The sequence below is a fragment of the Haemaphysalis longicornis genome, unplaced genomic scaffold, assembly GCF_048455015.1.
Source record: "Haemaphysalis longicornis isolate Haplotype H1 unplaced genomic scaffold, Haemaphysalis longicornis Haplotype H1 scaffold_2, whole genome shotgun sequence".
NCBI lineage: Eukaryota > Metazoa > Arthropoda > Arachnida > Ixodida > Ixodidae > Haemaphysalis > Haemaphysalis longicornis.
In genome coordinates this window covers 268,927,345-268,952,118 of record NW_027526295.1, presented here as the reverse complement: position 1 = coordinate 268,952,118, position 24,774 = coordinate 268,927,345, and the positions used below count along the sequence as shown (strand labels likewise).

Below are 24,774 nucleotides of genomic sequence, written 5' to 3'. Positions count from 1 at the left end.
CAGAGTGGTTAAATTTGCAGTCGCGTTCACCATGCTCTAAGTGAGGGATTCCGCCTGACGGAGGAATAGATCAACCATTCCCTTTCGTAGCCGCTGCCGTGGGAAAACAGCGTGACTCATGCGTTAATTGCGACCAAATTCGTGACAAGGGAGAGATGGCAGACGTAATGAGTGATCGGCCGTATAAATTAAATATTCGAGCACTGGAAGCACGTGCGGAAGGACGGATGACGAATGAAGGTCTCCTTTTGAAGGATGAAGAATGGTCCCCCTTTAGCCTTCGTCCTTAGCACAGGTCTGCAAAGAGATTATTACCATCGTGAAACAAAGAGATTATCACCGTCGTGATTACCATCATCAGCGTTATCTAGCGAACTCCCATTCCTCGGCGCCAGTTGCATTTGCTGACGCCGTGTGTGTCGTAGTGAACGTCGGAACGTAATTGCCTTAGCTGACGTCATGGTCAACGCCTTTCTATTCTGGGCCCGTGCGTGGTTTTTCCTTCCGCCTTAAAACGGAAAGAAGCCACAGCCGTTCCTCGGAAATCAAGCCCGAGTTCGCAGTGCGTGTGTGAAACCAACGCACTCGTCGCCAATATTGGTGGAGCGAAGGGGTCCAAATTGGTTCGTTACACGCCTCCGCAGACCCATTCCTTCTGCGCTGTTTCTCTCCCGCGGCTGTTCCGGCCGGGAAGTGTCTTAAGGTGTTTGTCCGCCCGCCTCCCTCTCCCCTGACGTACCGGCAGAGGACAAGGAACCGCGGGGGCGCCGCTTGTTGTCCGTTTTGTTTTCCAGCTGTAGACGAATCGGCCCCCGAGCCAACCCCGTTTTGAGCCTCGCCTGCGGAGTCAGCCTTTCCTATTTTCCTCCCCTCTAGCGTGGGGAGCAGTGATGGGAAACGAAACATGGCGGAGCGTGCGGCGGTAAAAGAAAAGTCTGCCTCGACGGCCTCGAAAGAGAGAAGTTTCGAACCAGAACGGAAACAGGCAGGCGAGAGTGACGATATATTCTTTTTCCGGTAGTCGTAAACACACAACGACCTGTCGCGGCGTCAGCTGGCATAGGCCGCAAGGGCTGGAGAGGAAAACAAGCTAGATAAAAAATTTTAAAAAAAGCTACGTGAGGAGGAGAACGTAACGGCAAGAAAGCGGCCATCTACGAAACACAGACTCTTTGGAGCAATCTTGCGCCATTACAGCCCATTGGTTAACGTGTTCTGCGTATGAATATAACGCTTGAGGGGAAAATTTTCGCACTGCATGTTCTTGCGCACCCGCACACTCGCTGCTTTGAAAACCCTTTTAGCATTACTTTGACGCAAGCTTCAAAGTCATCAAATAACTCGGAGCATGTTCAGAAGCGAAAAGGGAACGGCACGTGCTTTGCAGTACTACTTTGAAGGCGCATTTAGATTACAAGCGCTCAACTGTCATGATATAACCCGCACTAAGTTGCAAATGAAGTGGGTAATTTGACCCATAACTCGAATCAAATAGTTTTTTGTTGCGATAAGCTTGAGCACCTAAAAGTTCTTTCTGTTTGCAAAATCCCTCCCAAAGGTCTCAGACGAAGAGTTCTTTGTCATACAAAGTCGTTAACTTGTAATAAAAACTTGTATTAGATCGGCACTTTGTTTGCTGTAAAGCTTTCACAAGGGGGCCAGGCACCAACCGGTTAAAACCAAAAGGCTCAAATTCAATGCACCAAGTTGAGCGTGATTCAGCGATAACCTGTGGTACCTAAACACCGCGAAATTGATGGCTTTGAGTGATTAGATTCACGGAAGTGCACGACGCGCGGTTATTTCAATGGGAGCAACGATTACCACAGCCGGTGGTCGTGGCATGCGCTCGGCAAACAGGGCCACCCGGGAGGGTGTGAATGGAGAGGCGTTGTTCCACGGCTGAAATATTCCTCCTCTCTTTCTGCCCCTCTCCGCAGGTACGGGCACGTTCGGGCGCGTGTGCCTGTGTCGCGACGGGAGCGGCGCCTTCCACGCCATGAAGATCCTGGAGATCTCGGACGTGATTCGGCTCAAGCAGGTGGAGCACGTCAAGAACGAGAAGGCCATCCTGCTACAAGTGCAGCACCCTTTCATCATACGCATGTGAGTACGCGAAAGAAGGCGACACACACGGAAACGGGTCGTTCGAACCATAGAGTTTCATGCTATACTATATACTAGTATTAAACTTCATGGCTCGAACAGCGTCCCAAGTCTTTAGCTGGGCTTAACCCTAAGTCTGTGCTCAGCTTTCTTCGCCATCGGTGTGGCTATGTCCGGCGCGGAGTCGGAGGACGAGGTTACTTAACGCGAGTACGCCTCCGCTAGCGACGTTTTTGACAGCAGTGCTGTTTCAGCTTTTATACTTCATTCCACCAGCTACTTGCAGCACTGTGGAGGCTAAATTGTTGTCAACAGTCCACCCACTGAACTCACAGTGAAGGGGGCCTTGAAGGACATTTCCTTCTCCCCTCTCGGCAGCTAGAACCGCAAGGCCCCGGCGCCTTTTGTCGCTTTCTTCACGGTGAGTTAGGCGCCCTCAGTGGGCGGACTGTTGACATCAATGTAGCCTCCAAAGTACTGCGCGTAGTTTGTGGAATGAACTATTATAGTTCCGCCGTCGAGCGTTACCTGAAAAAAAAAAAAAATGCCGAGTGCTCGTGAGCATGCGCTTCGTGATGAGCGCCCGGCTTCGGGCAGCTCGACCTTCGAGAACACTCTGCCCAGCGTTGGTGGCGTGACCTCTCGCGTGCTGTTCTCCTCGCAAGTTCACGTGCATTCGCGCCTGAAGTGGGGAGCACAGGCGCCCAATTCGCGAAGCCGGTTGCCACCGGTTCTAACGCGTGCTAACGCGGTCCACTTTCCGAGAGATGTGAAAGCTTGCTGACAAAGCGATTCGGGCCTGCCAGTCATGGAGAACTTTCACTAGCAAGTTCGGAAATCCGTGCGGGGTGCAACAGGCGGGTCTCCGACGAAAGGAGTGGGGCCGCCAGCTCTGCTGTTTCTCCAGCACTCGCACCACTAGTGCAAGCGGCGCCTAGTGTTTTTTTTTCGGAGTAAACAATAAATAAATAAATAAATAAATAAATAAATAAATAAATAAATAAATAAATAAATAAATAAATAAATAAATAAATAAATAAATAAATAAATAAATAAATAAATAAATAAATAAATAAATAAATAAATAAATAAATAAATAAATAAATAAATAAATAAATAAATAAATAAATAAATAAATAAATAAATAAATAAATAAATAAATAAATAAAAGTTGTGAAATAAATGAAGTAATTTATTGTTCGAGCAAATGCAAACAGCAAGAGCCAGCGGATGATAACAAGTTGACAACAAGTCTAAGTCAGCCAGGATCAGTGTTAAGGGAATCAAAAGGCAAACTGCACCCCAGACTCTCAGGATTCGGAAGCAGGCAAGGTCTATGGTTGTGTTGCCAAGTGTTGCTGGCTCGGCTAGCTGGGTGGTGGATGCACTCGATACGCTTTCACTTCGTTGCATTACATAGCTCTTACTTCTATTTTGCTTAGCGCGCCAATAAAACGGACCAAAGCGTGTCCTTTGTGACACTTTACCCGCCCGATGGCTTTCATTTATCGAACAAGCTGAGGCAAAAAGACGCCCATTCCATGTTTCCAAGCACACCTAAAGTATACACGGCTTGCACACCCGCGCACACGCAAACGGAAAGGACAGAAAAAGCAGAAATTCTTTTGGTCTATGTGATCCGAGTTCTCTGTAAAATATTCGCAGAAGCATGGAGAGATCAGCAGGCGCTTTTTTTATATTTATTCTTCTCGCAGGAGAGTTCTTGCAGGAAGGCGCATGTATTGCTTGGTGGCCCAAGAAAAGGATTGCCTTGCTAGTCAAAGAAAAAGCGATAAAGTGTTGTCACTCCAATTACTCTCCCAACACAGGGGGCAACAGAAAATGCAAGAAAGCTCTCCTCGGCCGCTTCATTCGGCCACGTGTCGTATACGGGAATAGAAAAGCGGCAGCTTTTTTTCCTCGCGGTTCGGTGAAAGCGCGAATAACAAGCGCGGACTAAACAGGGTTCTCCCGCGATCTGCGTCCCGAGCTCAGTAACAGGTCGACCAACGGCCGGACCTAGTTCATGGAACCGGAGGAGGACGAATTCACGAAGTAACAGGCAGATTGACCTTTGCTGGATGCAAGCGTGGGCCGCGGCCACACGGACAACCAGCGTCGTTTTTCACAGATGCGTGGGTGGGCTCGACGATACGGCAACTCCCAGCACGGCGCCAAACCGGCTGGGGAAGTGCTATTCCCACCTCATCAGTAATTTACCTTCGGAGGACAGTACCATGTTGCGCGTTGAGTTAGCGAATAATATGAATGTTATCGTAAGTAGTAAGCGTAAATGCTCTGCGCGTAGTAGCAATTAGCGAGGCGTTGATGGGCTGTTCGCATGATCCTGTCACCCCTTCATTCACTGTGTGTCTCCCGGGTGAGCTGTAGCGTAATATAGACGTAATAACAAGCCAACGAACCCACGATCTTCATAAAGAATTCGCGCAGTAATTTACGCGCTGCGCAGCATCATTTCTTTTTTTTTTTAAATTCAAACAACCTGTACGGGCTGAAGCGTCCCTGGATGGAAGCCTTACACTAAAGATCTGCGTTTATCCATCCGTAGCTAGTATACTGACTTATTTAACTCATCAATGGAGTCTGTAGACGCCTATGCCACCTTGAGACTTGCCATCGCCCTGTGAATGGCCCTTTTAGCTCCCACACCGTGGCTCTCATTCTTTTCTACCTGACCCGCATTTTATTTATTCACCAGCATTCTTTCTTTTTCTTCCCTTACCCATGCGTGGTGTTATTTCTGAATGAAGTTGCCGCCCTGTACTGAGATGAGCGAGGAGCTTCATTCCACGGAGCCTAATGAAACAATACGCAAAAGGGGCTGTTTTCTGCTCCATCAAACAAAATTGCTTACGGCAAGATATCAGCTTGAGGTTTCAGTATTTTGTGGTGTGACACGCGTATAGCGGTAAAAGAATTCATGATCGAAGAAAACAAAATGGCGGAAACTCTCATGTGGGAATTGTTTTGGACCCCTGCTACACTTGCGTCCGAATGTCATTCGAACCGAACGCCATTTGACTCAAATGCCATTCGAATGCCATTCGAATGCCGTTCAGAATCCGCCATGCTGCACAACAATTTCGATGGCATTTGAAAGCTTTAGCAATCGCTCGCCGTGCTGCGTGGCGCTGCGGCTGTAGAGTTCTGTTTTTACTCAATAATGCAACAATCAAATTTAGCAGCAGTCCTTGGCATTAGAATGGTATCAAATTATAAATAACTTAACCTCTGACCCAGTTTTTTGGTTAATTCTGAATCGCAATCGAGGTTTTTTGTGCTGTTTTGTGCTGTCTGGCCACACTGGTTTGTCGCTTGCTCGCACTGGTGCTGACAGTGTGGATTAATTACATCTTGATATCACGGTTTAAGTGGACGAGAAGTAAACAAAGTCCCACAATTAAGAATATTTTGTTTGTTTTACGTACGCCATTAACGTATTTGTTTATGCTGACTTGGAACGCTGTGCGTGAGAGTGCAAGAAATGGCGTTTGAGAGCCCCAAATGTCTTTCGGGGTGCTCATTTGGCTCGAATGGCATTTCAAAACCCAGTGGAGCAGCACAACTTCGCGTTTGAGTCAAATCACGTTTGGTTCAAATGACATTCGGAGGCTAGTGTAGCAGGGGTATTACGCTGCGTAACAATTATTCACAAAAGCCTAATTTAAGGTGTACCTTTGCGCACATCTTAAAAGTACACCTTTGCATATGTATGCCTAGGAGTCCCTAGGCCCTAGCGCCTAGGACTTGTTATTACACCTCATATGGTACTTGTATAATTATAGAGCGCATCGCGTTGCGCATTACGGACGCACGGACGGGATCTAGGTAAGTGGTAAGGAAAAGCTTATGCATGGAAAGGACGGAAATACGGCCAAACTCTTCCAAACTCGCGCTCAAAAGACGTTAAGCTTCAAAAAAAAAAAGAAGAAGATCCCTATGCATCCTATTAGCAACACGAAGTTGTCGTGCAACGGAAATTTCCTGCCCCCTATTCCATAGCAGGCGAACAACCGGCAAATAACCTTTTAAATTTATACCTTAAAACCGCAGCCTTTTTGCTTCTGGCCCATGCCAGCCGCGTTAAATGGCTAAGTATCAGTGCGCTGCGTGATTAGGTTCCGCTAGCATCTTTATAGAACTGACATGTTCATACTAGAGAGGGAAACGAAACTTAGACAAAGCAACGTGTACTTTTTGTCCGAATTTCGCTCTTTAGACAATTACCATGGCACCTACATCAGACAATTTCACCCGCCTTACAAGACATGCAGGGTTACTAGAGAGGCGTTGATTATTAGTGGTCTCACAACGCGTGTAACTAAAATGAGCAGCGCCACTCATGAAATACAGACGCTGTCAAGGAAAATACACCTAAGCAACGTCAGTTTCATCAAGATTCAAAGAGTTTCTTCCGCAGGCCTACTCAGCCAGCAGAAAGAAAGATCATAGCGGAGAATTGCCGATTGCTTAGAAATTGGAAAACATTTAGCTGTATTTGTGACCATAACACAACACGTCGGCCGTTTCGCGCAGTTCCAGGGAACTTCATTGCTTGACATAAATAGCAATGTGCTTTGCCTCTCAGAAATGCACCGGTCCGAAGCAACACTGGACGTTTGCATCCATAATATGGAAGCAACGCACAAACGATAAGCACAGAACGACAGAGAGAAGAAACGAAAAAAAAAAACAACTCAATCTTCCGCGAAGTGGATACTGCGTGCAACGCAATATATAGAACACTTGGGAATGCGACCGAGGCGTGCCATCCAATCGTGGTGAAAGCGTAGGCACGAGCCGAGGTCGCTGTCTTCCTGGACTGTGCGCCGGGTTAGCAAGCAAAAGAATTTAGAATAAAATGTATATAGTACGTAACGGGTAGTTGCCGGCACAAAGTGCTTCCCAAAATCTTTCTCGTGCATTTTTTTAGCACCTTGAAATGTTTGTGGGGCTTTGTTACCCTGGTTTATTGAATGGATTGTAACATTTGAGAGCTTGCACGTCTCTCCAAGCTTGTGTAACATGCAGAAGCAAAAAACAAAAATAGTAGACAGAGCATCCATGTCAAATTCGCTGTGTGCGGCTCGTGAAAAGTGCCTGTAAAATTCAAAGATATTTTCTTCACCCAAGGATTTAAAATAGCGCGCGATAATAATAATGTATTCTGAGTTTGTGTACCGGCCGTAAAACGCGCGGCCTTTTAAGATTCCATTACGTTCTAAGTTTTTCGTTTTAGTGTTCAAGCCTCGCCCTTGGTTCTCGGAGTCAAATTCGTCAAAGGTGCTGTAAACATCTGCGTTCGAACGCTACGTCAATAATCGTTCGCGCTTGCCGATACCTAAGGACAGTCTTCAGAGTTTGGTTTCACCACTTAGCGCGTTGGCGTGAGGGGAAAATAAATCAATGACAAAATCATCGTGGTGTGGCTAACTGCATAAAAAAAAAAGAAACCATGTATACTTAGGGGCGATAATTTGCTGCTTAACTCTACTGGAAAACAACAAATTCGTTGAACCGACCGTAGTACTCTAAACAAGTTTTCGACGTATACTTTTACAATATATTCATTCTTTCTAGAAATCGATATTTGACTAACGCCTGCGTCGTTTTTATATCGAAAGCAGTCCTATCTAAATGAGAGTTTTGTACATTGGCGCCGGCCTGTCAGCAAGAAAATAAAATATGCACCGCGCCAAAACTAACTCTTCAGTGAAAGTAAACCGTGGAGCAAAGCCAGCAATGCCCTCTTATGCACAGGATGATGTGACAACCATGTTCGTGCTTTCGCACACGATCTGAACTTGTCGCTTACGTGACTTTGCAGAGTTGCGCTAGAGGCTATATCACAAGGACGATGCAAGATCAATGGTGTGAACAGTCTCCACAACCGACAAGAGGTAGGGGGGGGGGGGGGGGGGATTTTTGATGGCATACGTGAAAACAGCGATAAATGACGTCACTTACGGAAAAGATGACGCCCCAGCGGGTGACGCCACCGCGCGTGACGTCAGTGCATCGCACTGAAGCATTGGTGGGTGCGTAAGCAGTGGACGTGCGGCCGAATAGAGGCAGAGACGAGCAGAAAAGGCACGAACACGCCATGGAAAAACGGCAGGCAGATCGGTGGTACGATTGTGTACGGTATAACAATAGGATTTCTGTCATTGAAGCAATTCCAAAACGGTGTCATTACCATGTAAGTGATTGCACGAACAGAGTAGCTTTTCATTGCGTATACGTCTAATAAACGGGTGTTGGTTGACAGCTGTCGCTGAAGCCATTTTTTACTTAGCAACGTTTCGGTCACATTTTTTTGTTTTGTTATGTTGTTATCAGGGGGCTTAATAATCCGCCGAAACATTTCGTCAGAATGGCTGGATATGAGCATCTTGAAACACTGGCGAGAAGTCGCACTCAAGGTGCGAGCTTCAGCGGAGGGCCGCTGATGTCTCGGCAAGAGCACGTTAATTGAGACACCGGCCGGTACAACCGACACGTGGTCCCCTGCGCGTGAGACGGCTGAAGCGAATGCTGCGCGCCCTTCCCGCAGGTCCTGGACCCACCACGACGCCACGTGCCTGTACATGCTATTCGAGTACGTGTCCGGAGGCGAGCTGTTCACGTACCTGCGCAACGCCGGTCGCTTCACGTCGGCCACGGGCGCCTTCTACGCGGCCGAGATCGTGCTGGCGCTGGAGTACCTGCACCGGATGCACGTCGTCTACCGGGACCTCAAGCCGGAGAACCTGCTGCTCGACCGGGAGGGGCACCTCAAGATCACCGACTTCGGCTTCGCCAAGAAGCTGCACGACAGGTGAGCCGCGCGCTCTTTTTACCTCTCGATCCCTCCCGCCTTGTTTCTTGTAACGACTGCATTGACTTGGCTCGATTTTAAAGCTGATAGCGGAGAAAATGATGTGTTAGAGTGCGAATTTGTTTTTATTTTTCTCATCTGGCTAGTAGCGCCTGTGGAGGCCACACACTGCACTCCCGTATCCTGCACCTTTTCGCACTGAAAAAAAGAGAAGAAAACGCATGTCCTCTGCCGCCAAACTCCTATACTCGTACTTAGTGTTTCTTATTTCTGTTTTAAAGCGCATGTATGTACTTTTTATATTTTTACCGTATGCTTTTTCCGTTACGTCGACAAGGCTCAAATCTGCTCACGTACATAGCGTGAGACTTCGGGACCATGAATTGCCTGTGGTATCGCAGGGATCCATCCGGGTGCACGAGAGACTTAAGTGCAGGCTCACTGATATCTGGCTCACTGGTGTTCTGGCGCCTAGGGCGATGTAAACTAAAAGTTCCAGCGAATGAGGTTAGCTTGTGCGCCATCTTGATAAGAGAGAGAGAGAGAGAGAGAGAGAGAGAGAGAGAGAGAGAGAGAGAGAGAGAGAGAGAGAGAGAGAGAGAGAGAGAGAGAGAGAGAGAGATTAAACTCTATTAAAATGATCCTGTCTTCAGTTTGAGAAGTTCGCGGTCGTTAAAAGAAGAACAGCATGAGCAAAAACTGTGGGAACTCCGTTGTGCGAATTCTCACATTGTGCGTAAGTATTCTTTCCTTGAGTTCATCTTCGAACTTACATCTCTACGTATGTTTGGCTTTGTGGCCTTAGGGGCTCGGGCCTTTTGTTAAAGAGCCTCTTATCAAGGACCCTTTTTCTTTTAAAGACGTCGCAGGGCCTTTTAAAAATAACCGATAGGGCTCGTGTATACGTACGAACAAACAGATAAACAGACGGACTTCCATATTCCTGGAGAGAGTCGCCTGAGAGTTTTAAGAGAACAGTGTTTAGCCGTTTGGGAGTCACAAACGTAAGAATACTTACGCATTGAAAAGCAGCACTAGGCTTTATTTGGTACGTTCTATTGTCGGATAAGCGCAGCTGAGAAGGTATTCCCATGACTATCATGACATTTATTGTGCAGAAGAACGGCCCCGAAAAGTATGTAATACGTTTCTCCGCCTGATTATAGAGCCCATGTCACATTCGGGCGCTGCCCATATCTCTGATCGATTCCTCTAAGCGATCGTTCCTCTCGCATATCGTGCGTCCCAGCGACTGGCCGGTGCTGTTGACGGTGCCATGGCCTGGCGGAGAAACGAGCCAGTCGCCGCCGCGAGAGATTGCCGTAAGGAGGGCATCCTCAGAGTCACTTAGGTGAATCTGTCCCCCCCACCCCAGACAGAGATAGAGTAGATTGCAGTGAGGGTGTGTGACACAACGCACGGAGCGCGGGTCCGCGTAACCCCCTTTTCACTCTTTTATCTTTCCTTCCTTCCTCGGCCATTGTACGCGCAAAACAGGACGTGGACGCTGTGCGGCACTCCCGAGTACCTGGCGCCTGAGATAATACAGAGCAAAGGTCACAACCGCGCCGTCGACTGGTGGGCTCTTGGTGTCCTCATATACGAGATGCTGGCCGGGTACGTCACAACGTCTTGCTCGTTCCTCGTTTCCATTTTGGCCATTTTTGTGTGTTGCCGCAGCCCACGATCATAATTACAATCAACCAAATGATCATTATGATTTCGTCTTTCAGCTACGTTCTCCTGAAACAGTGCCTAAAGATAATGGTTCTGGAGGCAGAGCCAAGCAGACAAACATGCTAGAGCGATATTTCCAACGTACAAGACGTTATTGCTGGAGCACGTGGCGTGTTCTAAAGCAAAGCTGACGCGTTTGTCGCCACCCCCCACACCTCCGCGGACGGTCCATCCACTATCCCAACAAGCGTTTCTGCTGGCCGCCTGTAAAGCGTGCTTTTCTGTACAGATGGAGTGTCTGAGTGAAGAGCCGACAACCAGGGTTAAGAAGACGTGGGGTGTATCCAATACTGGGAATTCCCCCGGCGCATAGGAAGAAAACAAAGGATTTATATTAACCAGTTGTGCGATTTGTCACCTTCATTATCTCAGTGCCGTACCTCCTCCCGCTGGCACGTGCTCAGACGTGCTCGGGCGGCCCATGCGCCATCACAACAAATATTTGGCTGCCGCCTGTAAAGCGCGCTTTTTTGTAAGAATTGCATGTACAAGTGAAAAGCTGACGTAAAGAATTAAGGATACTCGGCAAGTGCCCTATCCTATGAATTACCGCCTACGTATAGGAAGAAAAGCCCGGCACACATTCATCACACTCGGATATCAGTCAGACGAGTGATTCAGCACCTGCACGTCCACACTGGCATACCTCCTCCCATTAGCACGTGCTAAAAGCTTGCAACCTCATCTTTTAAGGAGGCACCGACTGACGCGGCGGCGTTTTTGTCATCTGCAGTGTGGGTAGGACAAATGTAGAGATCAGTAAGTCTCAAGGTAGGGAATGCCATACACGCCGCGAGGACAGGAAACGTCTCATTGATCAAAGTATTCGTAGCTGTACCGCTCCAGCTGCGTTGTTAACGACGCCCATCTAAAACGACTGGCTCGTCAGCATCCAGAATATAATATTGTGCCTACGAAGCAGAAAGGCAGTTGCAGGCGCATTAAAAAACAAAACATATTTAGAGAATTGACAGTTTTGTGTCGTGCCGCCAAAAAGAAAAAAAAACGACAGTGTTTCCAGTATGGTAAACGAAAGCGTAAAGGACGATCTACGGGGTGTTAAGCCTTCAAATTTCCCATACTTAGCGTCCAATCTTGCTTTCAAGTTGAAATTAAACGACAGTTTCAAAATCACCGATGAAAAATTTAAATATTATATTTATGACGTAACCATCAGCGGCGCTGGTAAATTGTCGCATGCGTCAGCACAAATATGATGACAATTGTTTCCTTAGAAGAACTGCCAGGTGGGCATGTTGGTATACGTCCATGATTGGAAAAGCGCTATACAAAAACAAACAGGAAGCAAGAAACACAAAACGAAGCGCTTCTTTTTGCGTTTCTTGCTCCGTCTTCATTTTTGTAAAGCGCGTTTCCTATGATGAATTGTTTTCTCTTTCGTTCAAACCATTTCCAAACGAATCCTTTCGTTGGCGCATGCTAATGAATACGGCGTGTGCACTCACTCTTCCTTTTTAAATTTCGCGCCTTCCTTTTTGTGTCGTTTATTTAATTAAACACACTGCTTGGCTGGATCCAGAAGCGGAATTGGTTGCTTTAGCATAAAATAAAGAATAAAAAGTACTTGGGTGCAGCTAAAAACATTAGTGCTGGGTGCGAGGAAATGAAGGGTAACTACAAAGGAATCAAAGTAATGCCGAGCGAGGAATTGCGAGAAATCATAAGCGGTTTCGACTGGCACAGCGAAAACTTGCTTAAAGATAAAACACTTTCCGGAGAAAGGAGGTTTAATAAGGATACTGGAAATGGCGTTGGTCTGTGTGGAGTTTTCTGCGTTTTGAGTTTCTCATAAGTTCTTTCAGGTTCATACGTATTGTGATCATGGTTGTGTTCGTGAAAGGGTTTAGGATTGTGTTTGGGCGTTCTGTGTAGACATTAAAGGCATTTCCTCTAATTTTTCCGTGTGCGATCATGTAGTAAAACATGCGTTACTAAGAAAGAACAATATAAAAAGCTATCAGACCTGGTGGCGTAAATGAGAATATCTCTACTGTCTTGTTTTCTTAGGTACCCACCGTACTTCGACGACAACCCCTTCGCCATCTATGAGAAAATTTTGGCTGGAAAGGTGGAATGGCCAAGACACATAGATCCCGTTGCAAAGTGAGTTATCTTTCTCAACCGAGGCAAGGCAGGTCACGTCGGAATCTGCTGCACTGACCGCGGAAATAGCGAGTGCTCATACGCATGCATTGTGCTCAATTCTTTTTTGCTGTTTTCGGTTCATGGGTAGCGCAGCTTAGTTACGCCCGAACGAGTTCTAAGAGATTTGAATAAAGCTATGTTGAACTTGTGCCATAATTAGCTTTTTTCTCTCGACATAAGGTCGACACAGAAAAGTTGAATATCATTGAGGAAACCTACGTTGAAGCGCCGTAACCCGGTAATAAGCAGTAAATTAGCCGGTCATTACAAAGGCAACTTCACGTGCTCATGCGTTGGGCTCGCATTACGTAATTAGTTGCAAGCTGGAATTCGCCTTATCTGCATTTCACATTCCGTCAGAACAGCAATGTACATGCGTACCTCTGGCACTTTTACTCGAAGCATGAAGTTGGCGTGGTGTCTATGACACTGTTGGGCCCAAAACGAGTACGCGGTTTTGTTTTACGAACACGGCTAGCGTGTTATAATATGTCCAAATAAACATAAAAGGGTGAGAGATTTTTGTTCGCTTTAATGAAGGCCAGTAAACAAAGTGAATCCGTACAACTCTTTTCCGTACCCTACACTGAATGTTTGGGTTTGCCGTTCATACTATAAGTATTTCTCGCAATGCTTACTACAATAGTTGTGCTCTTGTCTGCGCTTGTGTCCCAGTGCCACGTGTCGTGGTTCTTCCGCCGAAATAGATACTGGGCACGTTAGGAATAGGCGTTCTCTGGATTCCGGCGATTTCGAAGCACGTGCTTATTCTAATACTTTTATTATTCGGAGGCAGGAGCTTACTGATTGGCCCGAAAACTGACAGGCACGGTAGCGCCTCCGTGGTTATCTACGCATCGCGGACACTGCTTTGTCAAGCTGTCCTTGTCAAGTTGCTCCACAGCTTTTAACCGGGGAACCGTCCAGAATTCATACCTGTAAAATTAAGATTTGATTTGATTTGCTCCTGTGCTCGCTGCCTGTTTAACGTCCATTTGGAGGACGCGTTATCTGCATGTCACACCATCGCGAGCCGGAAAAAGTGCCTGTGAAGCAAGCCTTCGTTATACAAGTTTGTTGCGTGGGCGTACTGAATTACGTTAGGGTCACTAGATAAGATACAGAGTACCGTCACTGAGGCACCCAAGTGAGCAACGGCGGCCATCTTGTTGTTAATCAGTGTAGCCAAATTGCCGCTTCTGCGGCATCACCGCTGACTTGGACGAGGTCATTTGTTAACAACACTATCAAAGATGCAGCAAAACACCATCTTTGGGCCCACTTCTTCAGCTGAAATGCTGTGAAGCGCGTTATCTCTGATTCGCATTCGGAACGACCCCAGTCGCGTGCAGCCGCTGAGCAGGGAGGACGAGCTGAGACTGCCACAGTTGACAGACAGAAAATGCATAAACAACAAAATGGCGGCGCCCATGAACCGTCGCAGTGTAAGCAAGTGTCACATGATGCGTACTGGCCAATGATCACGGCGGTAGCACGGAACAATAGGAGAAAAGAGTGTCTATACTCTGTAACCTTATCTAGTGACACCAAATTACGTAACTCGCACGGCATTCCCTGTTATCCACGGGTTCACCCTAGTCCTGCTTTCTGTTTTATCGCAATTCTATAACGCATGACAGCTCAGGTGGCGTCCGAGCACAGCGACGGGAGTCAGAGATGAGGCTTATCACGGCTCAGAGGAGCGTGATTACTCGGCCTGCCAGAATTAAACCGCTTAGTCGACTGGTCTGTTTTGTTTTTCTTCGTTTTTCTTATTTTTATTTATTCGTTTTAAAATCATGAAGAGGCAAAAACAATGAACCGATTTTACTTCTTGTTTGTAAGTGGAGTGTCTTGACGTCGACATTGAAAGGAGGACAGAAGTTGACAACAACTTGTGTGGGGCTTTTTCGGCGTTGTAGGAAGTCGCTTTTTATTTTTACAGCTTTTCTATCTCCCGTTGCAAGCAGCCTCACATTTAAAGGTCACATAAAGCCTTAAAACCAACAAGCTAAGAATAAGGTACGTGCTTTACCGGACATCTGGAAGAGCTTGTCGCCGTGCTTGCTGTTGATGCATTGAGTAGTTCCCTATCTTCGTGTTTTTCCTTTAAGTCTCGCGTATTTGCATGCCTGCAGAATCGGGGCGCTTGAATTGCCTTAAGCAACGAAAAAACAGGAAAATGCTGGGCTCCGGGGCCGAGTTAATTAAGGTTCCGAGTAATGACGGCCATGAATAAAGTGCTTCTGGCTACGGTTTTACGTCTCGGCGATAATTAAGGAGTGATTAGTATTTGCAACTTCCCCTTTTCAGAGACCTGATAAAAAAGCTGCTGGTGAACGACCGGACGAAAAGGCTCGGAAGCATGAAGGTAATTAAGAACGCGCTTTCATTATTAAATATGCGCTCTGCATTTAAAAATGCGATTAATAGTGGCTTCCAGAATAATTTTACAGCGAAGCTGTTAGCCTCTGAGCGGTCGGAAAACTTCGTGTCACAAACAAAAAAACCGAGGCAGGACCGAGCAGTTCTCGCCTAAGACGCCGAGCGCGTGCGTCAGGTTTGTCAGGCATACATCATAGAGCTCAGTATTCATTAGCAAACACGACACAAGCATCAAAACTGCATTATGAATGATAGGGCGCCTGTGAACAATGGCACTCCCCCGCCATGTGTTCCTGGTAAAGATAACGTTTGTAGATTATGTTTGAAGGCTGGGCAGGACTAGTGTCACTAAATAGAGCAGTTCTTGCCCAAGACTCAGAGTGCATGCGCCAGGCTAGGCAGGACCCATCATTTGCCGCCAGAGAAGCCGAGCGCATGTGACAAGCGCGCCGAGACGACGAGAAACATTTCATACCCTGCCCCATCAGCATTTGTAGTGGTTTACAACAGCTTCGCTGGACATCCACTTTCGCAGAGCGGGGTCACGACCATTTTATTATCATTCTTTTTGGCATTGCCACAAGTAAAGGGAACGTACACAGTTAATAGCGACCACCTTGAAGCTGCTTACGTTGATTCACGTATTTTTAAGTGATTATTAACTGTTGGGTAATCATAATCACGACAGCTGCAATGGCCTCAAAGTAAATGTGACGGCGGCGCACACTATTGCTCAGGTCATGGAGCGGCACTCTTCTGCGTTGCCTAAATCCTTCTTGCCTCGAAGCCACATCTGGGATCTAGGCCATATTTCGCGAGGACTGTTTTTACGGTGACCACGCGGCACGCACCGCGATGTCCGTTTTCCAGTGGGGAGCCCGACGGATGGGGGAAAATTGAGATACCGCCGCCACAAAACGCTCGACTACTAGACACAAACGTTTTCCCTTTAAAAGAGGAAGACAGCGCCTGCCTTTCGTTTTCGGCTACAACGGCATGTAATCTCCCGTTGCTCGGACGTCGCCATTCCCGTCTCCCGTTTCAGAATGGCGCCGAGGACGTCAAGCGACACCGGTGGTTCAAGGGAACGAACTGGGACGACGTCCTTGAAAAGAAACTGAAGGTAAGTTGAGAGGCTTTGAGTTCAAAGCTATGTGAGGGTGCTTGGGACATACATACGAGATCTAAAAGAAGATTATAAAAGGGAAAGAAAACGTAAGCCATAAACGCCTCTTTTGTCGCGAGTTCAACGTTTTGCGAATTAAACCAAAAGCAAAAATCAGGAAAATTTCGCAAATGCTCAATTCCGCAGGTATTAAGGAAGGAAGGAATAAAGGTAAAGGAAAGGCAGGAATGTCAACCAGGCTGTGGCCTAGTTTGCTATCCTGCACGCGGGGAAGGGGAACAGTGGGGGAAAAAAAAAGATGAAAGCAGTAAAAGCAGGGGAAGGTAAGGATAGAGCGTAAAGAGGTGCGGCCAGCGTTACGACACTATAGACGATGGAGTTCATTGACTTCATAGAGAGCAGTCTTTTGCACAGCAGTCTTCGGTGCAAGTTCGTTCGTTGTTTTTAGGAAGCACAGGAGCGCTTTTGTCGCTTTGTGCGTAGATGACGGAGAAGGCCAGTGGCCCAGGATTTTCTCCTCAGAAAATGGCCGCCGAGAATCGAGCTTCCGTACAGTTTAGGAGAGTTGCCTTCTTGCCAATGAAAAAATGGTAATAAATTTCGCAACATATAACGCCATAGAAAAAGAAATGTTGGTAAAATTCGTTTTACTGCACTCTTGTAGCCTTTAGGTTCGTGAAAATTTGTTATCTGCTTTCTTGAAAGCCAGGCTAGGCCATGATGGACCGTACGCCTACTTTAAGTGTCCGCCAGAGTGCGGAAAGGGGCGGGGAGCGAAGCCGACCTGAAGAAAGGCTACCGTGACCGCGCACAACTCACACGCGGCTGTAGAGAGTATGAAACACGTTGTGGAGTAGCCAACAGTTGCAGGCATGCTACTGGTTGTCGAGACTTTATGTGCGTTCCGCAAGTGCGATTTTTCCCGCATATCGCAGTCTTGTAATTGCCAAACGCGACAAGGTTTTGAGCTTTGCAGTCCCGCGAGGAGCTGTAAGGGCGAATTTTCATTCTATTTTTGGTCGCTATGAAATAAGAGCGCAAGAATACTTCTGTATTTTTTTAAGCGATGGCCCATCGCTCAACTTCTTCGCTAAATTCTTTTTCACCAGAGGACGGTGAATAAAAAATACGCGAAAATTCGGCCATCGCGAAAAATAAGTGGTTTACAGCGATTATTGGCTACCATCCACAACAGCAGAATGCGGACACCTGTACAAAATGTCGGGTACGGGCACTGGGCTAGTCGCATATGAGTGACAGAATAGCTTTATTACGGAAGATTAAGTTATTAGCTGCGCGAGCCGTAGAAAAATTAAGTTCTATAGGTATTTGAAGTGCACAGGTGTCATGAAGATCAATCCCGAAACGTTTCTGCAAGGATTATGTATGCAATATGCCGATTAAAGCTATACATTTTCGTAAATTTGGGCTACACTATACAAAAGTAAAGAAAACACTGGACATCTTTTTTTCTGGCCCAGGCTTCGTTAAACCCAAACAGTATTTTTAACCAAATCGTGCGAGCTTTACGGTCATAGTTTACACATAGCTACTAACACCATGCATGCGGGTATTTAAAAAAAACAGTTCGTCGGTGCCTTTAAACAAAAACAAGGTTTATTGCAACAGCGCTCTGTATCATTTTTTCGTCAAAAAACCGGAAAGAAATAAAAAATAGCAAATTTTATATTTTCGTAAAGTACCTAAAAACGTTGTTTGGCTTAAACCCTGCGATAGAGAAAGCGCTAAAAATACTAGGAGTTACGTAAACACCGTTTCGGTGAAAATGAAATGCGCTAGACAAACCGCTGGCTTTATCCGCGCTCAAATTACAATCGGAGGCCACCCTAATAAGCGTTAAGTTCACATTACGCCACAATTTAAAGTCGCGTTAAAGTGTTTTTCCCGCAAAAAGAAAACAATGTTATTGAGCAGACGTCTTTTGTAAGGCCTCGCGCATAGAGGTGTCATGTAAGGACAAAACTTCATCGGTGCCTGTAGTCCCATCTGGGGAAAAGGTGGTTTGTGTATGCGGACGAAACCCCATGTAACGCATTGCTAAAAACGCGTTGTGATAGGGGCCTGACACTTCTTGAGTTTATAAATAAAAAATAAATAAATATTTAAATAAATAAATAACTTGTTTATTTATTTATATTGCAATGAAACGACGTTTATGTAATTATCGGTGCCCAAAAGCCTGAGCCGCCAACTGTTGCACCACATGTTTAACCCTCTTTTGACATCACTTCTAATCCCTTCTTCTCTCTTCTTCTCCTCTCTCTACCTATCTTTCCCTTCTTGCACGGGACGTGGTGTAACCCTCTCTCCGTCCGCACTTGGCCACGGGTTCCTCTCACGGCGCTGGCTGCCTCCGACTTCACTGGCCTTGACGCATGCCGGTCGCGCTCTGCAGCCGCCCATAGTGCCCAAGGTGTCGCACGAAGGAGACACGGGGAACTTCGACGACTACCCAGAACGGGACGGCGGTCTCAAGAAGCGACCGACGTCGTCTACGTCGTCGTTCAGCGAGAAAGACGTGGAGACGTTCGACGACTTCTGAGAAGGCCGCTGAGAGAACGAGGCGTTTCCATTCGCTCGCAGCTGTCGCGAAGAATGGCCGGGCGACGTCCGGCGATTAAGTTAGGGAGGAACGAAGGCGACAACGCGCTCTCTCCGAAAAACGTGGTCGCAGTGCGTCGCTCGAACGTCGACAGAGCGTGTCGCCTCGGTCATCGATTGGACACGGCGACAGTCCTGCTATATTGCAGTGGGTGGCCGCGCGCTGGTAACGGTACTGTCCGGAAACTACTCCGCCTGTCCACGAAGATCTTCACGCAGACGCTGCGGCCGGAGCTTGGTGTCACGACAGCATGCGGGAAACAAAGTTTTTTTATTATTATTATTATTACCTTTGCTTGCAAGTTTTGCTGTCTTCAGCCTGAGGATGACTGTGCGAAGTAGGAACAATGCTGCTCTGCCTGCGCTGTGTCCGGTGTCAATCGCGTCGTGCTCGAGTGTTCAGTGATTGTAGACACTGCTTTCTCTAGCTTCGCGAGCCGCCGTTTTGATTGCACTGCACGGGGAATGCGTGGTGAACTGGCCACTTGCGGCTGCGTTGCTCTTGATGAAACTGGTGGGGCTCGTATTTTTGAACGCGCTCGACTCGAGCCTGCCTTCTATGGCTGCTATATATGTTATCAACGCAGGCTGTCGTGGCCGCTCAGAGGTAAACAACGTACGAAATGGCCACTGTCTGAAAAATTGTTGCATCTGTGACAAGCTCATATTAGTCTAGTCACTATAGAGTTGTTCCTGTACTCTAGTCTGTAGCGTTGCTGCTCATTTTGGAAGTCACGATGGCTTTAGATGTGTTGTGTACTCATGTCGTAAAAGGCATTCTGTTCGACGCTACGTAGCTACTCTTGAGAAGGCATTTTCGCAAATTAGAGTGCAGGTTCTATTTTAAGAGAGTTCTACCACGCAACTGTGCCGGTTGGCAACATTTTGGGGGCTTTGAGGCCAAACTGTGTGTTCGGCGGAAAGCCCCCTTGAAAATCCGAGAGTTTCTTCGCAAAAGTGCTTTTGCTGCGGCTTTTCTGATGACAAGCGTAGCAGCGCCAAACTAAGACCATAGCGAGAGGCCCTCTTAAAAATTTATGCCGCTTGTTAGTCCCAGCAGGGTCATATAGTTATGTAGAAAAAGGGCTACAGATAATCAAGTAGAGTACCTTAAGAAGCGGTAATATCAGGGACCACGAGAAACAGGAACTGATTGCAGGTTAAATATCCAAGCCGCTTTACACACAAGGTGAAAAAAAACAGTCATTCTGCATTGAATTACTAACCCGAACAAAGTGTGCGACTACTTCAATGCGAACGATACAAGTTGGCGTTGCTTCATACGCCCGTACGCTTTTCTTACATATCGATTGCTTCGTGGTTTGCCCTAAGAGCAATTTCAAAAAAATATCGCAACACTGACGTGTTGACGTTAATCACGCACTGAAAAAAAGCGCAAAAGAAAGATAAGTCGTAAGCGGTCCATTTCTGCTTATAAACAAGCTACATGCATTCATTGTACACACTGCATAATTATACACAGTACCGTTGATGCCTATTGGCTTTCCCAGGGGAGCCTTATACTGATGTACAAGAACGAACACTCCTCGGGCTTTCGCTCCAGCATTTACAGCTAGCCAGCTATACGGCGTAATCACAGTAGCTGAAGGACATAGGCACGTGCCATTCATCGAACAGGGTCTTACGAGCCGCTATTTTTGTACGCGATAGTGCGCGCCACGCTACGAGGCGAACGTGTATGCCTCGCGATTTGAAGGAATATATCATGGTATACACGAGCCTGCCGCGATATTGATGAGCGGTACGACAGTCCTCTTTCCCCGATACAATCAGACATTTCAATACTCACTCAGTTGTTGTGAACATGCCAAGCAAACAGTCGGACCACCAAGTTGGGGTAAAGCCTCTTTTTAATGGAATAAACAAACAAACAAAAAAGCTTTCTGCGGAGAGTCGCTTGCACACAGCGCATACAAACGTGCTAAAGCAAACGTGCTGAAGCAAGTTGGTGCCAAACTGAGGATGTAAGAGAGCACGTTGAAATCTTGCCACATATACAACTTCTCGATGTCCGTATAGTCGTTGAGTTGTTTTCACGACTGACTACACGCCTCAGGTGCGAGATATTATTGTGACACACAACGCAGTGGCTGATCACTCCTGCTGGTTACGCGAGTAAGCGTGCTGCTGTCACGAAATTTCAAGCTTCTCTACCGTTCGGAATTCTTTTTATATTGGGATGCGCCTTTCGGTACATTCGTCTCAGTCCAGGCCCACAATCAAGCAGCTTTGCTGATGCTCCTGAAAGGTCTCAACGTGGTCGTCATATCAAGAGGTTTTTTTCCATGACACTTGCCGGAGAAATAGTGGGCTTTTCTTGTCGCCTCCACCACTTATCAAACATTTGTTACTTACTGCCCGTTATTTGTATTCGGGTCAATCGAGAGTGGGTGCGCGCGATCACACATTTAGGGTTTACGTAGCGTTGGTAGAACATAAGGTAAAGTTTTCTTCGACCACAATTTAAAGGGAAGCTAAACGGAGTTAAAATATAATATTTTCGATCAAGCTTACACACAATTTATTTGATGGCTTGAAGGTATATAGCGCGAAATCAAGCAGCAAAGAGCTCGTGACCTTTCTTCCTTTTCAAGCTATTGGCGGCTCATACTCCTACGTATCGTAGCACGGCAATCATAAAGAGTAAATTTTACGCAGTGACTGTAAGCACATTACGAGGGTAAATTGCCTGGAAAGCGAAGCTTAAGCAAAAGGTCAAGCGAAACGTGCGCACTCGATGGAAAAAAAATTGCGGATCTTTATATTTGTTACATAATCTCGCATTGGACGTTCGTAACCTAATCACAATTGAATAATATCGCCGACAACCTTCTGTCACAGTGAACTATTTAAACGCATTTTCCGCACATCAAATAACGAGTCAGAGCGCGAGATTTATTCCAAGGCACGCCAAACGTCGTAATTCTTAAGACTTTGCGAAGCAGAGAAGACGTACGCAATGTGACCTAAATAGACGCGTCCGGAGGGCCGAGTTCTCGCCAGCCCGATCGGCCCAGGTGGGATGACGGCTATCGGTGGACACAGATTTTTATTACAGCAGTGCCCTCTTACGTAAGCAACTCACAAAAGGGGGCCTACAAGGCGTCAGATCACACCGACGCTACAAACTGAAAGGTCAAAGGTCGCAGGAGAAACGATATTGGGCGCTGTGACCTAGTCAACGTGCCTCTCGAAATTCTCGATGTCAGGTCACTGGGCCGATTTTATGGAGGAGGAAACGCTTTCAGTGCCAGTCACTTTGTATAAACGGCTATGGCCACTACTTGTATACGCTTCTAAATGTTGTGTATTGTGCTACACTTTCAAAAATAAAAAAAGAACCGAACGCCTCGCTCGAGTTTGGTGGACGTGGCGTACGCGTCAGTATATTGTGTTTTGAAACCGGTTTCCTGTGGATAGAAGTAGTCTGTTTTCAGTTCAAGCGAGAAAAAAAAACGATGTGATAATAAAAGCGCCGTCGCTACTCGCCTCGTGCGGCAGCGAGGAGAAAGTTGGTCGTTGTTTCTTTATTTATTGACATCGTAGCGGCTTTTCTGAAGCTTCGAGCAAAGGACGCGAGTGACCGAGGCTTTGCAAGGACAAGGTGAGACGACGCACTCTACGAAGAAGAGCAGAAATCTTCCAATGTGATCAAAAAGCATGCGGGGATTCTTTTAGCTTTTTTTTCCCTACCATGTGCAAGCCATGTGATCGGTGAATGCGGGCTTCTTCCACTAACTGGTTACCAGTACAATGATAGTTACTTAACACACTCGAACGGCATGACTTGCATGGTTGCTCTGTGTCACGCCCGAGAACACACTGTATTACGTCATTTCATGTGGTGCCTTGCCAATGTCATGAAGAATTTGCCAGTTTTGATTACTATATAGTCGGGTACAACTTAAGAACGACAACGTAAGTTGCCTCTGCGCCTCATCACCGTAGCCACAGGTTCCTCCAAGCGGCGCGAAAAGTGCATAACTACGAATAATTTGAACGTGGCACGAGTAGTTTTTGTGATTCTTTCGGAGTTAATAGGCTTATAAACCACGCCAGCGACGACAAGCAACTTCCGTGGAAAAAAGACGATGTCACGCAGTAGGCACAACCTTCTTTCAAAACGTGCGCGCGTTGACATCCGGGTCCATCGCTTCATCGGAGTGATACACTACATTAGCTATTGCGCTATTGCCGTCCTTAACTTGCACTCGAGTGTAAAAGAAGAACTTAGCTATACGAAAGCACAGGCGGAACAGCGCACTTCCGGCTATGGTTTTGTATAGTACGGTAAACATTTATGCCTCGCACTATAAACTCACTAAGGAGCCGTTCGGGTAAGTGTAGCTGGTCGATACTAGGACGCAGACCTTGAGATATGCGAACATATAGCCACCAGCCATGCGCCTGGGCGATGAGTGACGAACAGTGGTTCACCGCAATAGCATTTATATTTATAAGAGACGAGTAATGCAGAGAGTGGGGCGCTGGTGAGTGTTTGCTTATGCGTTTGTGATGAGATTTGGCGATGCGTTGCTTACACGTGCGCGCGTACCAACGAAGGAGCTGTCCAAACACTCGCAGGCAGCACGCGTGCGCTGTGTTTCTTGCACCCTGGTCTCTCGCAGCCCCCCATCGTGCCGCGGGTGGCCCACGAAGGAGACACCCGCTACTTCGACCGCTGCCCGGAGAGCAAGGCGGTACCCAGCGAGCACGGACTGACGCCGAAAGAGCTGGCACTCTTCGAAGACTTCTAAACGCTCGCGACAACCCATGACTAGTAAATGTCGCCGCAAGCGTCAAGGGGCGGGGAAGGGTATCGTGTCTTTGCTGCTTTACAGAGGATTTTTTTTTTTTTCAGCACAATGTTCCATGCCACGGCTAGCCTCTGCTCCAAAAATCCCACCCCCTTAGATCACTAGCTGGTGAATGCTCGGGGTTAAGTGGCTTTGATACCCTAAGATGCGTCCTAATGGCATTATTTGCAAGGCGATGTTGATATAAAACCCAGGAGGTTGAAGCAGTTGGTGTCACATCAAGCAGAAATTATAGATTTGAGACAAGGCTAGCAGATTGCTATGCTACTTTTTAAAGCGTGCGATATAAACATTTTGTACGAGGTCCGTCGGCTAGACAGTTAATCTTTACGTGTGAGGCTAAACGGTGAAAAAACAGCGGCGCATACATTTATATTCACTTCTATGATAACTGAATGCTTAAAACATCTGCGAAGTGAGTTATCAGTGCACCTCATTTCCTCGTTTGACGCTTGTAAATGTCCGACCGGAACGTGAGCCCTCCATGTTGCTGGAAAGGTCACGTCGCTAGAGTGTTCCCCTGCCTGACGGAAAACCTACAAGAGCCAACAAAAAACACTACATTCATGAGGACCAAATAAATGTGTATTACGAACGTGACAAGTTGAACTTCGAAATAAATGATGAAACACGGCGCCGACGGTCGCTATATCGGTGCAGTGGCTAGTACGGTACAAATCACTGTGTCTCAAGGTTGCAATAAAAAACAAAAAAACAAAAAAACAAATACGCGACCACTTAACACACCAAATAAAAATGGCGATAAAATACCATTTGGCCCAGGTTGAAAGGGCTCGTTGGCAAAGGTGCAGTCAGCGATGAAGAAATCGTGAAAGCAAAAATACGCCGAGTGGAACGCAGTCTCCGTATTTGGTTCTTCTTATAGAACCAGGATGATGACGTCGATCGGACAAAATTAAGAATGAGGTATCTACACTTTACTCTTGTCGATTTTT

At 46.8% G+C, this 24,774-nt stretch overlaps 1 protein-coding gene across 4 annotated transcripts in view; it reads left to right on the top strand.

Annotated features, from left to right (window-relative positions):
- Pka-c3 (Protein kinase, cAMP-dependent, catalytic subunit 3) overlaps positions 1 to 24,368 on the top strand; it is a 120,540-nt gene extending 96,172 nt beyond the window's left edge. The window contains exons 2-9 of one of the 4 annotated variants that reach the window (XM_077700615.1): positions 1,941 to 2,106; positions 8,681 to 8,944; positions 10,194 to 10,295; positions 10,442 to 10,561; positions 12,710 to 12,805; positions 15,161 to 15,218; positions 16,278 to 16,355; positions 23,630 to 24,368. In XM_077700615.1, coding sequence (XP_077556741.1) covers positions 1,941 to 2,106; positions 8,681 to 8,944; positions 10,194 to 10,295; positions 10,442 to 10,561; positions 12,710 to 12,805; positions 15,161 to 15,218; positions 16,278 to 16,355; positions 23,630 to 23,758 — 1,013 coding nt within the window. In that variant the 3' untranslated portion in view covers positions 23,759 to 24,368. Of the gene's footprint in view, positions 1 to 1,940; positions 2,107 to 8,680; positions 8,945 to 10,193; positions 10,296 to 10,441; positions 10,562 to 12,709; positions 12,806 to 15,160; positions 15,219 to 16,277; positions 16,356 to 18,774; positions 22,517 to 23,629 lie in introns of those variants that run through there. The other 3 variants (XM_077700614.1, XM_077700617.1, XM_077700616.1) reach the window with 3 other exon arrangements.
- The last annotated feature ends 406 nt before the right edge of the window (positions 24,369 to 24,774 follow it).